This window comes from Erpetoichthys calabaricus, chromosome 1 (assembly GCF_900747795.2).
Source record: "Erpetoichthys calabaricus chromosome 1, fErpCal1.3, whole genome shotgun sequence".
NCBI lineage: Eukaryota > Metazoa > Chordata > Cladistia > Polypteriformes > Polypteridae > Erpetoichthys > Erpetoichthys calabaricus.
The window spans coordinates 317,348,485-317,364,399 of record NC_041394.2 but is presented as its reverse complement, the minus strand read 5'-3'; the positions used below and the strand labels follow the sequence as shown (position 1 = coordinate 317,364,399).

At 37.1% G+C, this 15,915-nt stretch overlaps 1 protein-coding gene across 4 annotated transcripts in view; it reads right to left on the bottom strand.

Moving 5' to 3' along the window:
• Positions 1 to 15,915, bottom strand: part of LOC114663896 (uncharacterized) — a 61,027-nt gene continuing 45,112 nt past the window's right edge. For 3 of the 4 annotated variants that reach the window (XM_028817840.2, XM_051929084.1, XM_051929091.1), the window contains 2 exons: positions 1,784 to 1,927; positions 1 to 776 (listed from right to left, as the gene is read on the bottom strand). In XM_028817840.2, coding sequence (XP_028673673.1) covers positions 645 to 776; positions 1,784 to 1,927 — 276 coding nt within the window. In that variant the 3' untranslated portion in view covers positions 1 to 644. The remainder of the gene's footprint in view (positions 777 to 1,783; positions 1,928 to 15,915) is intronic. The other variant, XM_028817848.2, reaches the window with a different exon arrangement.

Genomic DNA, 15,915 nt, shown 5'->3' with positions numbered 1-15,915 from the left:
AATACAATTTTATTATGTATCTTCATTTGGGTTACAAAGCATATTTGTTTCATAGAGAGGGGTACATTTTGTTACAAATATTCAGTTATTTTTACAATAATTGCCACACTTGATAATGATCATGATAAAATAAATAAAACAACATTATTTTTCACGTCATGGGAAATATCCTGTATTCACGCATATTCATTTATTCAATGGAGTGCGACTAAATTTACAAGTGTCACAAGTACTCCTTAAGAAGGGACACAGTAATCCTCCGCCTTATGCTTCCTATTGACTTCCCTTTGCCAAGACTCTGCTTTGTATCTCCTTCCTCAAGATTAAATAAAAAAGATTGCCTGTCCTCGCGTTTGTTTTCTTCAAGCTTAATACAACAGTCACATGATAACCTAAAATCAGTTTATGGCAAATACTGCCAGTTATTATGACAGTACGGTACTGCAATTATAAAAAAGGTAGTAAAAGTCTCAGAAATTAAAAACAGTGCTTATAGACTATTTCTGCAACACCAGCTATTAACAAATGTTGGTCCCACACCATTTTGTGTCATTTTTAAATCTGGGATGATACTAGCTTGACAATGAATACGTTATAAAGTTATCTTCCTTTCATAATAAGACTCAAATACTACATTTTTTAAGTTAATCAATTGAAGGTTTATGTATAGTAAGTGAAGAATCTGATGGTATGCTATCCAAACTCCCGTTCTCCAAAGAAAGAAAAAATGGAATATATGCCAGGTATTGAAGTCTGCTCACAGGTTCAGTTTCTTCCTTAAAACAAAACAAAAACATTAATAGAATGTAATTATACTTTTGTATTTATTTTAAGATACATGTGGAGGTATGGCCCAGTGGCTAAGACAATTGCAAGCATAGCCTTCATCATTTACAGTACCTTATGGGTGATCACAAGCTTGTCACTATTGCTGGCACTGACAAAATATGACATTTTCCTCCCAGTCACAGTAACATGTTGCTATACTTCTTCAGTGTTAACTCTGACAGGTTAATTGAAGTTATTTAGTAGTTTTGTCAGGTAGTTAAGTGGTTTGAACATTTGCCTTCCTGTAAATGTTCAGGGTCACCAGAGCAGAGAATTGTCTGTGGACTCCTGTTTGTTTTATCATTGAGGCATTTTAAACAGATTGGCATGCATCAGATGACTTTAAAAATCAGTAGGATTCCAAATAACCATATGTTGGCCTCATGTTGTATTAGTTTTTTAGTAATAAATAACAATGTGCACGTCATGTGCAAAATATAGGCCCTGTATGTTTTTGAGCATCTCAGATATTTTTTCCCCCTTACCAATTTATAAGGCAGGGATTTTTATTGCTAGATCTGTAACACTGTCATGGCCCATAATAATCAATAATAATTATTGAGTCATCCATTGCATACATTGAACTCACTAAATCCAGTTTAGTGTCAGGAGGGTGTTAAGTTTATCCTGGCAGCACTATGTACAAGGTGAAAACCAACATTTGGTAAGGCATCATTCTATCATTGACCATGTTCACACATGCATCCAACTCGTATCCAACCAATTTAGATCACCAGCAACACACACGTCATTGGAATGTGTTTGGAAATCTAAAATAACTTGAGGAAAAATCTACATAGACTTGAAAAATGTGCATGTGGGTGAATGGGCCAATATTTTGGCCATTTTATCATCTCAAAAACAATTATCATCTTGCAATTTAGATTGAGTATTGCACTCCAAGACCATTGTTTTAGAAATAATGGGTCATATATAACTGACATGATTTTCCTACCAGTTGCAAGTCTGTAAGCATCTGCCCCCATAATGCCCTGTGATGGTTACTTAAATCCAGTTCCAGTCCAGCCTCCAAAATCTGTTGCAGTGAAGCAATACTAATAAATCCTTTCTTTTGTCGATCAATGCTGCAGAAAAGGCTCTGGAAGAAATGAGAAAGTAAGGTGCGATTATTAATTCAGTCCTTAGTAAGTAGGCTTTTAACAAGGACTTCATATTTTCAAAACTGAAGCTTTACATCTTTCCACAACAGATTGCTGTTTCTTTCAATAAACTACTGTAGCTATTTTTAGTTGTGGATTCCTTGCAATTTACTTAATTCCTTATTGAGCTATAGACCTCCCAACGCAATCATTGCCTAGGTTTCTGAGAAGTCCACTAACCAGTTGGCTTCTTTACCCATTACATTTAATCATCTTGGCTTGTCAGTTGCATATTACCTGAAGTAATTGTAACCTTTCAAGAATTCTCAAAGGAGTTCATGTTGTGCATCCTTCCAGCTTACTCTTTTCTGTCACAAATGTATTTATCATAGATATGGTTTGCACCACATATTAAGAAAAAACAGCAAGCCAAAAAGCATCTAATACTTAAAAATTAAATTAAAAAAAAAGTTATTTGTATGATCATTCCTCTATCCTGTGCTCTGGAACCCATTAATTGTGGTGTAATCCTTTGCCTCAATGGGTCATGTAGTGAGCTGACTGCCTATTATTGTTCTTACTTGTATGTCATAAAGTTAAGTATTATTGGTTCAGGTCAAAAAAAATAAAAAATCTTTGCAAAGGGCATTGGTTAGGTAGCATGGTGGGCTTGGTGGTTAGCACAGCTGTTACACAGATACAGTGTCCTGGGCTCAAGTTCTGATCTCAGTTTACATGATCTCCCTGTGTCAGTGTGGATTGTTCTCAGGTTACTTCCATTTTCCTCCCGAAGATATGGAGGAAGGTCAATTGGTGATTCAAACCTGGTCCTGTGTGGCTGTAAGTCTGAGTATGTGCTCTGTGTTGGTTTGTAAATCTGCCTTAGGTTCAGTGCTGCTAGGATGGACTTTAAACCTGAACAGGATTAAACTGTTAGAGAAAGTTATGGTATTATGATTTACTGGGAATTAAAGTGTAAAGTGTCTGACCACCAATGAATGCCTTAAGATTGTATGGGCATATACAGTAAATATACCATATGAAGAATAAATGTTCAAAACACACAATACTGAGCTATGAATTAAACAATATATTTAAAAAGGAACTTGGACTACAAATACATGTCAAAATCTCACTTGTGCGAAGCTAACATTGATTCTCCTGCCAGCAATTAGGACACCTGAGTCAACAGACAGCATGTAGAAAACATGGACTCTTTTCTTTATTTCCACAGAACCTCCTTGAACTTTTAAACAATGGACTGTAAATCCCATCTCAAACAAAACTCTTGTGTATCTTTTAAAATGACTGCTATAGATTGATTTTTAACTCGGTATTTTTACTGACTTGAATCTTGTAGAACATTCTTTTAAAATGCTAAAAAAGTAACAGAAACATCTTGAAATTTATTAGCCCAGGATCATTAGAATCAGAATGGACAATCAGCCTGAGGAAGACAAATACTTATTGATCATTCTTAGAATCATCATTAATTCAGCATGAAATAAGGCTTTTAAGTTTGGGATAGATGCAGAGCAGAGAAGGGAGAGAGAACGCAAAGAAATTGATAAGAACGCTGTGGACTAAACAAAATTCAAAAGCAGCTCTACACCTAAAGTTGAAGAGACTCATCTTCCATTACTTGTGCTTCCTGTATAAGTATTTTTTTTTTAATAGCGCTCTTTTTCAAATATGTTTTCTAACTTTTTAAGACTCTCTTCAAATATATTTCGTAGTTTTGCTTCCATCCATTTTACTGTGGTTTTTAATTAATTTTGCTTTGTAATAATATTGTTTTTATACTGATTGATTATGTCAAAGTATATTATTAAGAGGACCTGGTTTGGGTGCCATATTCCCACAGGGGTTAGCAACTGAGAAGAGATGTCTTCAATCTAAAGTAGTGTGGTGCCTGGCACAGGTGTACCTTAACCGTTTGGTCTGCTTGTGCTGAGCTAGTAAGTCTCTTTGCTTAAAGCAGTTGTCCACATGCAAATAAAGCTTTCATGTTTTAATGCTATCAGCTATCAAGAATAATGTGAGCTACATGCTTATTCTTTATGGCATGTCTCTAAAACTAACTCAATTTAGTTCAGCTGTATTTGTACTTATTATCATGCATCATCATTAATGTGATGTTAGTTATCAAAAGACATGTATATGAAAAAAATGAAAATCCTGGCTGCTGCTACTGTCTCAGTAATGACGAGACAGAATCATACAAACCAGATTTTGACATTAGGTACGTTACTGCAGCAAACACAGTGATCATTTGAGAAGACTGGATAAATAAATGAGTGTTAGACCAAAAGTGATTTTAAAGCTGTGGCAAACTTGAGCGGTGTATCAGTTAACAGTGTCAAAAGCACTCTGAGGCTGGGTGGCTAGAAGAACTTAAAATATCTCAAAAGATTGTATAGGTTTTGGTGGTAAACATATGAATGATTAAGCAAATTTGTGGGGAATAATGAATAATTAATTTATGCTAAAATAATCCATCCATCCATTATCCAACCCGTTATATCCTAACACAGGGTCATGGGGGTCTGCTGGAGCCAATCCCAGCCAATACAGGGCTCAAGGCAGGAAACAAACCCCGGGCAGGGCGCCAGCCCACCACAGGGCACACACACTCATGAGGGACAATTTAGGATTGCCAATGCACCTATCCTGCATGTCTTTGGACTGTGGGAGGAAACCCACACAGACATGGGGAGAACATGCAAACTCCACGCAGGGAGGACCCGGGAAGCAAACCCAGGTCTCCTAACTGTGAGGCAGCAGAGCTACCCACTGCGCCACCGTGCCGCCCGCTAAAATAATACAAGGTGTTATTTTTGTTGAAGACCTAAGATTACCCATCCATGTAATACCATGGTGATAGCAGTATTGGTATATAAACATTAATAAACTTGTCAAAATAATAGGAAAAATGAATGTAGCAATGTATGTGCACATATTGTTTGGATTCTGTATTAAAAAAAAACATACTAGAGTGAAACATCAACTATTGTTTGAGGAAAGGTAAAAGAAAAAAATGGTGAAGAATGAAATAACAAAGAAGCCGGCAGAATTCATGGTCAAAGTTCTGGCAAAAAGTCAGAACTAGAAGGACTAAAGATAATATAAATGGCAAACCAAAAACCACAAATCCAGATTTATAGTCCACCAAGAAAGTTCATAACCAAATAATCTTAAAGTTATCTTGTTTTTGTTTAATCTATAACTACCACTAACATGAGTTTGTTTCATTTTGCTTTTTAATCCTAAGTGGGGATGCCTGAGCCTGTGCATCTTCATCTTTTGCTGAACAAGAAGACTTGAAATGTTATGTAACTCCATGTCAAGTGAATAGCAACAGGCCTGAACATAGTAAACAATATGGCTGGGACTATAGAATGTAAAAATGTACAACTGGACAAATGATTACAATATACATTTCTACAAAATAGGAAGCCTGAGGTAGTAAACTTATAAAAACAGTTCTTCAGGATATTGAAGTAAGAAAAAAGTGATAAAACATTGGTGGGAATCAAGAGTAAAATTTCAGTGTCTTTTAGTGGCCAGACAAAGTACAATATTTGCTTCAGACTCCTCAACAATCCTTGACACCTCCTGGAACCAGGTTATCCCATATTTACTCCTTGACACAGGTTGGCATTGGGTAGGTTGGGTTGTTTCTTCTTACATTTCTTATTATCTTTTTGAGTTTTAATTAAAAAATATTTTAAAATAATGAATCATTGACATGTCTTGGAATGCACAATTCATTATTAGTATCACTATAGCTACAGCATCTGAGATCAACAGATAAGAATCGCCTCCTCAGAGGATGTAAAGGTGTCAGATACTTAGCCTTAAAGACAACTATCCTTATAGCAAACCTGTCATTTTGAGGTCATGAGGGCCTGGAACCTTTCCTCCAAGCACTGAGTGCAAGGCAGTTGCATGGCTCACTTATAGACAAACTCAAACATAATTTATATTCACTAGTTAAGCTAACCTGCATGTCTTTGGAGATGTGGGAGTAAAACCCATACAGAGTTGGCATACTCCATATGAACTTAAAACGGGTATGTGATCTAAATCCAAGATGTTAGATCTGTGAAGCAGCAATATTTACCTCTGTGGCACTCTAGCAAAATATTCTTCAACCAAATGTGATCATAAGGGAGAGGACTGGACATTTAAACAGCAAACAAATTATAGTTTTTTTCATTAATATATTTACTGATGTAATTTAACTTGTAAATGCTATAATGAAAATATCACGCCTTTGCTAATTCTAATTTTGAATGCAGTGTCGAGAAGGATGTAAACCATAAAATCTGGGGTGTGGCAGAAGCCAGCTCTGGTTTGAATCTTGGCTAATTTAAATCCTGTACAATGTTTAATAAAAAAAGTCATCACAGCTTGTATGTTTTCCACTTCTCTGTTATATGAACACATATATATTATAATCATTAATAATAAACTGGGCTTAATGGTACAATGAATGTAAATCATTGAGAGTAATTTGTATTTAATCATTGGTTTACCTTGATAGGTGTGTTTTATTTATGTTAATACTATGTTTAGTAGTGTTTATATTTACTATATATGCTCTGAAACACATTTATCCTATTGTCCACATAAATATATCTAACTGCTCTGAGCCCTTACATGGTGAAAAGCACTATGCATGAATGAACTGAATTCATAACTGGAATATAACTAAAGTTGATGGCAGTTTTTTTATTTTAAAATGCTATTTCACAAGGATCTGTGCAATTTATATTTACACTGTTTTCATATTGTATTCATATACAGTGATTCCTCGCTATATCGCGCTTCGCCTTTCGCGGCTTCACTCTATCGCGGATTTTATATGTAAGCATATTTAAATATATATCGCGGATTTTTTGCTGGTTCGCGGATTTCTGAGGACAATGGGTCTTTTAATTTCTGGTACATGCTTCCACAGTTGGTTTGCCCAGTTGATTTCATACAAGGGACGCTATTGGCAGATGGCTGAGAAGCTACCCAACTTACTTTTCTCTGTGTCTCTTGCGCTGACTTTCTCTGATCCTGACGTAGGGGGTGTGAGCAGGGGGGCTGTTCGCACACCTAGACGATACGGACGCTCGTCTAAAAATGCTGAAAGATTATCTTCACGTTGCTACCTTCTGTGTGCAGCTGCTTAGTGAAGCGACATGCTGCACGGTGCTTCGCATACTTAAAAGCTCAAAGGGCACGTATTGATTTTTGCTTGAAAAACAAACTCTGTCTCTCTCTATCTCTCTTTGTCTGCTCCTGACGGAGGGGGTGTGAGCTGCCGCCTTCAACAGCTTTGTGCCGCGGTGCTTCGCATACTTAAGCCAAACAGCCCTATTGATTTGTTTGCTTTGCTCTCTGTTTCTGACAGTCTCTGCTCCTGACACGCACTCCTTTGAAGAGGAAGATATGTTTGCATTCTTTTAATTGTGAGACAGAACTGTCATCTCTGTCTTGTCATGGAGCACAGTTTAAACTTTTGAAAAAGAGACAAATGTTTGTTTGCAGTGTTTGAATAACGTTCCTGTCTCTCTACAACCTCCTGTGTTTCTGTGCAAATCTGTGACCCAAGCATGACAATATAAAAATAACCATATAAACATATGGTTTCTACTTCGCGGATTTTCTTATTTCGCGGGTGGCTCTGGAACACAACCCCCGCGATGGAGGAGGGATTACTGTACTCAAAATATATAATAAATTCTTATTTCAGCATTATTTGAGCCACACTAGGTGAACATACAGTAGGTTAATAAGAATTAATTATCCACAGTGTGTTGGGATTAACAGCTGCTCATGTCCAAATATTTTCCACTTAAACAATATGTTGACTGTAAAAAGACTTGGCATTACCCCATGGTATAAATATCAGTGAAGTCCATCAGAGGGATAGGCTTAGACACTTGCAGTTTCAAATTTATATTACCCTAAGTTCTTGTCAATAAGCCGCGGCTTATCTAAGGAAAAAAGTTGTGAAAATGAAAAAATAGAATATCGGCTTATACATAAGTCCGGCTTATACATCCATCGCGGGGGTTGCGTTCCAGAGCCACCCGTGAAATAAGAAAATCCGCGAAGTAGAAACCATATGTTTATATGGTTATTTTTATATTGTCATGCTTGGGTCACAGATTTGCGCAGAAACACAGGAGGTTGTAGAGAGACAGGAACGTTATTCAAACACTGCAAACAAACATTTGTCTCTTTTTCAAAAGTTTAAACTGTGCTCCATGACAAGACAGAGATGACAGTTCCGTCTCACAATTAAAAGAATGCAAACATATCTTCCTCTTCAAAGGAGTGAAGCAAACAAATCAATATGTCTGTTTGGCTTTTAAGTATGCGAAGCACCGCGGCACAAAGCTGTTGAAGGCGGCAGCACACACCCCCTCCGTCAGGAGCAGACAAAGAGAGAGAGAGGGAGAGTTTGTTTTTCAGTCAAAAATCAATACGTGCCCTTCGAGCTTTTAAGTATGCGAAGCACTGTGCAGCATGTCTTTTCAGGAATCAGCTTTACAAAAGATAGCAACGTGAAGATAATCTTTCAGCATTTTTAGACGAGCGTCCGTATCGTCTAGGTGTGCAAACAGCCCCCCTGCTCAATCCCCATACGTCAGGATCACAGATAGTCAGCGCAAGAGAGAGAGAACAGTAAGCCGGGTAGCTTCTCAGCCATCTGCCAATAGCGTCCCTTGTATGAAATCAACTGGGCAAACCAACTGAGGAAGCATGTACCAGAAATTAAAAGACCCATTGTCCGCAGAAATCCGCGATATATATTTAAATATGCTTACATATAAAATCACAATTTAAATGACCGCTACGTGCTCGTGTTGACTCGGCGACGCCCAGAGCAGAAAGAACGCGCTCCGGCCGCTCCAACCGCGCCATGCGGGGAGTGAGAGAGACGGCAATATCTCACACTCTCTCCCCCCCTTAAAGAAATTAAATGGGCGCGAGTGAGACCACTGACCTCCCTCCCTTCTATTAGTTATAGGTTATAGTACGTTCGGCTTATCCATGAGTCCGGCTTATCTATGATACGATTTTATTTTAAAAATTCGTATGATTTTTGGTCTCCGGCTAATACATGAGTCCGGCTTATAGACAAGAACTTAGGGTAATGACACAAACTCAGAATTAGACAGTAAGCCAGTGAAATACATCGATAACACCAAAAGCTAAGGAATAGAAAAATAGAGAGGAGCCAGCACAAATGATTCAAAAAGATTTGATAATGTAGTTTAATGTTAAAAAATACTACCGTAAGTTTTTTTTTTTACACAAAAAGAGGAAACATTGATTATAATCAATGGTCTACAAAAAAAATTTTTTTTTTCAGGTGCCAAGGTTTTTCGAATGGATTTAGGGTATTTTGAGGGTGCGGAATTCGAAAATCTCATTACTTTTGCTGAATTGGTTCTAGTTTTTAAGATAATGGACATCCATGAAAATAATGCATTCCCCCAATGCGACTTGTGTGTGATAACAAATGCAATAGCTTTTGGTCTGTCTCTTGACTCTTTAACAGTGTCTTAGGTAATAAAATATCCCATATAATTATTTTGTATTTCAATTTGTAGGCCTACAATGCTATAAAAGCGATTTTTTGAAGCCAGAATTCAACTGTGAATTTGCAGAGGAAAGAAGTCGGCTACAGTATACGTTTGTCAACCAAGTCTTGGTTTATACCCAAAAAGTTCTGTCTTAATAAGTATATAAATACATGTAAAAATTATGACTTCATCAAGAAGAACAATTCTGATGTATTCTGCTACATCTGTGGAGAGTACATGGTTGAAAAACAAAGAAGAAATATCACAGACTTTGTGTATCGAGTATACCTGGCTTATTCTGGAGTACAGCTTGGAGACCAGGATAAGTCTTGGGCTCCATATATGGTTTGCAAAACATGTGTGGAGCACCTATGACAGTGGACAACAGGTTAAAGAAAAAGTTTAAACTTTGGTGTGCCAATGGTATGGAGAGAACCGAAAAACCACCATGACGATTGTTATTTTTGTGCTGTAAAGATTAAAGGCTTTAATCATTACAAGAAAGCTCGGTGGGATTATCCTGATTTGGAATCAGCAAGACAACCTATTCTACATGGCAATGACGTTCCCATACCAGTGTTTACCAGACTACCAAACCAGCCACTGTCAGACTCTGAAGAGAGGCAGGGATTGGAGTGTATGGTAGGTAGTAGCAGTGGAGGTGAATTTGAGGGAAACTCTTCGACGCCTCAACCATTAAGCCAAAAAGAACTCAACGACCTGATTCGAGACTGACATCTGTCCAAGCAAGCATCTGAACTTTTAGCGTCCAGACTTAATGAACAAAATCTTATAAAGGCGGAAGTTAAAATTACAGCCTATCAAACAAGAGAAGAGAGGCTTCTCCCATATTTCAGCCAAGAGGAAGAACTTGTATACTGCAAAGATATGCCAGGAATTGTACTTCAAATGGGACTAACAGAATATCGACCAGAAGACTGGCGGCTTTTTATAGACAGCTCCTTTAGAAGATTGAAATGTGTTCTCTTGCACAATGGTAACCGTTATGCGTCTCTTCCCATTGCTCACACAACAAAACTTAAAAGAAGAATATGAAAATGTAAAAATTGTATTACAGAAAATCCGTTATCATGAACATCAGTGGTCGATTTGTGTTGATCTGAAGATGGTGAACGTCTTGCTTGGACAGCAATCTGGATACACAAAATATCCATGCTTCATGTGCCTCTGGGATAGCAGGGCAAAACAAGATCATTGGACAAAAGTGTCATGGCCTACAAGGGAAGAAATGATTGTTGGCGCTGCGAATATCATCAACAAGCCGCTGGTGGACAAAAACAAAATCACTCTCCCACCGCTTCATATTAAGCTAGAATTGATGAAGCAATTTGTTAGGGCTTTGGACAAAACAGGTAATTGCTTCAAGTGCATTTGTAGATCATTCCCTGGACTGAGCATGGAAAAACTAAAAGCTGGAATCTTTGATGGTCCTCAGATTCGTATACTCATGAACGATTCCAATTTTACCAAATGCATGAATGACACGGAGGCTTCAGCCTGGAAGAGTTTTGTCTCTGTTGTGAAGAACTACTTGGGTAATCACAGAGCAGACAATTATGAAGAACTGGTGCAAGATATGCTTGCTAACTTCAGAAACTTGGGAGTTAATATGAGCATAAAGATGCACTATCTCCATAGCCATTTAAACAGATTTCCAGATAACCTTGGTGACTTCAGCGAGGAACAAGGCAAGAGGTTCCACCAGGATATGACAGTGATGGAGGAGAGATATCAAGGCAGATGGGACATACACATGATGTCAGACCACTGTTGGAGTCTCCAACGTGTTTGTCCTGATGACACACATAAAAGGAAATCGCATAAACAGTGTTTTTGAAGCACTGACATTAATAACTAATTAATATTGTATTAATTAATCAAATCATACATAACTTTTTTCCTGTCACTGTTTTTATTTTATGATGTTAGACTGTTTACTTACTAGTTGTAACTAAAATAAAAATATTCTTGCAATTCTGAATGCTTTTCAAACATGTTGTGTTAATTAATTAACTATTAAATATCTCAGAAACTAGAGCGAATCTGGCAAAACCAAAGTCATATTCTTAATCAGCACCATAAACTTAATATAAAACCATTCAGACATTGTTGGCACCAACATCACTGTATACCAGTGCCTGAAGCTGACTTAGAGCAAGTGACCTATGTAATGTTTTTTAAAGTTTACATTGACATAACATTCTCAGGATATAGGCAATATGCAGAAGAAATTAAAAAGTCAAATAAATTGTTAGGTTAGACAGTAGAAATTGTTTAATATACATCTAGGAACAGTATGCTTAGTCTCTGGTATGCACTAGTGAGACTGCATCAGGGATCCTATATGCCTTTCTGGTCACTACTCTGTACAGAAAGACAGCAGCACTCAAAGCAGTTAGTTAGTGATAATGTACATGAGGATACCAGTGGAAGTTAGAGAAAAGGGCATTTAATACCAGAGCCTGGAAACACTTATTTGCACAATTGTTAGTGAGATTGTGGAACACAGTACCAATGTGTGTACTGCAGGTGAAATTATGTTGGCTCTGAAGTCCAGTGCACAAAAATAAATTGAATAATACAATAACAATAAAAAACCATAAGCACAAACTATTTGAAAGTAGCAAAACAAACTGTAAAATGCATAATGAAAATCACAGAATATGAAAAAAATAATAGAAAAAATAAACCCAAAACAGCAGATGCTAAAAAGAGAAGCACACAAACAAAATGAGGAACGTTTAAACAAATTCGGAAGCATGTAAAGAAAAAGTACAGCATGGATATATCATAACACACACAACAAGGCATAAATACTTTCAAAATTCAGTTGCATAGTCAGTGGTTGGTGTGGTGAAAGTGAGTCCCTTTTCTGCTTTAGGTACTTTTACCTGAATAACATTTTAACACTTAAGGGAATGTTTAGATCATTTCATACACTAGTACTAGTTTTTCATCGTTAACAAAATTATGATCATTTACCAAATAACATTAAAAATAAAATCTGATGCGATAGATGCAAAGTACTTGAATTACTCTTCATGTTCTCAGTCCCAGATGCAAAATGCTGTAGAATATGCCACAGTGTGGGCGGTAGCTTCATATTTCATCCAAGTACAACCCATACTGCCCTTCATAAGTAAACTGCAATATATACTGAGCATGGGGGTCATTGTATTATGAAGATGTTTATGGCAACAAGACATTTAGGTTTTGTGCTGTTGCAGTGTGCACTTGAACCATGTACTACCAGAAGATCAAGACTAACTGACATTGCAGTGTGCATCCTGGTGGTGGCGAAGAGAACAAGTAGGGCCCTATGGAATCCGTTTTATTTTTTCACAAATTTCATTTTTTTTTATTTTTGGTTTTCATTGTTTTATTTTTCCTTGATTCAGATTTTTGGGTTTTTATGTTTTGTTTTGTTTTTACTGTAAGAAAGTAGTAACAGCTACAACAAGACAAACAATAATGAAATGGAACTTTACATTCCTTTTAATGAAACAGCACACTAGCACAACTGAACCTTGTTTTGCAGTTCCATTCATCAGGTAGGAGCCCAGATCCTCCTTGATGCTGTATGCTAAGATTGCAGTAGGACAGTGAGTGCCCTCCAGAATTGTAAGGCGGTGTGGTGGCTCTGAGGCTAGGGATCTGCACTGGCAATCGGAAGGTTGCCGGTTCGAATGCCAGTAGGGACTCTGCTCTGTTGGGCCCTTGAGCAAGGCCCTTAACCTGTAATTGCTAAGCGCTTTGAGTAGTGAGAAAAGCGCTATATAAATGCAAAGAATTATTATTAGTTTGATGCATCCTTCTGAGATGAAGGTTAACTTCACTTTTAGGGTCTAGGATGTTTATTACAGCCTGAGCTGATGTGTTCTCAGCCAGAAAGAACTTTTTCTACTGATTTGATCCAGCTATTCCACCTGATGTTTCCTGCCAGGCTTCTTGAAGAAGGCAGACTTTACCCACATCACTAGTGATGCAGCCTCACTAAATTATGTATAGTGCTGCCAGGTCTCTCCCACCAAACTAATGACATGACACAAGCAAGCTGAATGTACACGATTAGGCATAACCCCTTTTAAAACTTCCAGGTATGCTTTCAGACAGTATGATACATTGTCTGTAACCACTGCTAAAATGTCATCAAGTAATGGTCTTCTTTACCTGTAATTGTAATTATGTAAATTATTTATAATGATTCTTAAATCTTAAATGTTTACAGATTGAAAATGTGCATCATTACATCTGTAGCTTCATCTACTGCATATCTTAAAATAATTAATTACAAAGCAAAAGAAAACTAATCTGCAAGACGCTAAATCCCGGAATTAAACAAAAAAAAAAAAAGAAAGAGATCCGCTTTTAAGGGCTTGTTGCATCTGAGGAGAAGCCTTCTCTTCTGCCCAGGTTTGTAGGTGGTGAGTTTATAATGGAAGAGTCAAATGTGGACCTTGCATGCCTCATCACCATGAGGCAAAACATTTATTAAATCCCGAAACATCGTTGTTAATTTTTAAAAGGGTACCCGTTAACAACCAGTGCCATTCACTAATAACATTTTTCTACGGAAAAGACTGTTAATACCAGTTAAATACCTATACTGTATAATTTAATCGGTTGAGTGATTCACAGTAAATACTTAACGTACAATTAGAACTGCCTACATAAAAGAATTACCATACAGCCAAATGTTTACTCACCTGTCACTATGTTGAGAACTACAGTATGTGGTCTCGGCTGTCAGTGGTGTCATCAACTACTACAACATATATTTTGTCACGAATCTTTCGAAGGACGGCGTCCATATGTTGTTCAAAGACATGGGGCAAATAAGTATGACAAAGACTGCTCTCATTTTTTGGCAACGCACATCCTTGTTTAATAAAGAAAGGATGCACCTTCGTCATTTTTTCGAGCGGTATGTCTGACACACATGGACACAAACTGGCATCTTGCATCTGATGATTTTGTTGTTTCCTCTAGTTTTTTAATCTTAATTTTCTTTGTTTTTGAGATGGGTTTTAGATTTGACATGGTCATTGCAAGTATCTTTTCTTGTCCAGTCTATAGTATGATCGCAAAACTTGATCGCAGAAAAGTTGTTGTCCAGATTTGTAAAAGTCGCCGAGATATTGTTGTGCCCTCGATTTTGCAGTTAAGCCCGTGTTTCTGAGGTTTTTCGACGTAGTTAGAGTATTTGATACTGCACAGTTCGACATTTCTGTCGTGCCTTTAACAAGAAAACATACAGGAAATACGCGCACAGAAAGAGGCACGTTTGAATTTCTACCAAGAATTGCATTCGCTTCACAAACAACAAACTAGAAAATAGTATCTGAGTGATAGAACTACAGATTATTCAGTCGTTTAATTTATTGCTAAGTTTTGTAACAGTCATCCCTTCAGTCTCTAAATTCCGCACATTTCCGTTTTTAAATCTAAAATCTGTTTTTTTTTTTTTGTTTTTTTTTTATTTTATTAATTTTATTGTAATCATTCCATACAAACAGATCAATTTATAACCCAACAAATTTGAAAACAAATCAAACCCCACCCCTGAGAAGGAGAGCTTAGCTAAAGGAAAATTTCTTTAAGCTTTTTAATAAGGCAACATTAGACAAAAGAAGGGGAGAAGTAAATATCTATATAAATAAGAGATGGAGAAGGGAGTTAAATGCAATAATAGTTAATTCTCTTATTCTAAAATAATATTGATTAAATCCTGCCAAGTTTTGAAAAAATTTTGTACAGATCCTCTAACTGAAAATTTGATTTTTTTCCAATTTCAAATAATATAAAACATCGGTTTCCCACTGACTTATAAGAGGAGAATTAGGATTCTTCCAATTTAACAAAATAAGTCTGCGTGCCAAGAGTGTAGTGAATGCAATCACCATTTGCTTGTCCTTCTCCAATTCAAGTCCATCTGGAAGGACACCAAACACAGCTGTTAGTGGGTTAGGAGGGATTGTGATACTGAGGCTGTCTGAGAGGCACTTAAAAATTTTTGTCCAAAATGATGTTAGTTTGGTGCAGGCCCAGAACATGTGACCCAGTGAGGCAAGAGCTTGGTTGCAGCGCTCGCAGGTCGGATCCTGGCCTGGAAACATTTTGGACAGTTTTAAGCGAGACAGATGAGCTCGATATATAATTTTTAGTTGAATAATTCTATGCTTTGCGCATATAGAACTCGAGTGAATTCTCTGCTTTGCTACCTTCCACTCCTTTTCTGATATATTGATTAAGAGATCTTCTTCCCAATGTCCTCTTGGATCTTTGAAAGGTAGGGACTCTAATAAGATTTTATATATTACGGAAATAGTGTTTGTTTCCTCGGAATTGAGCAGTATTTTTTCCAGCATTGTGGAGGG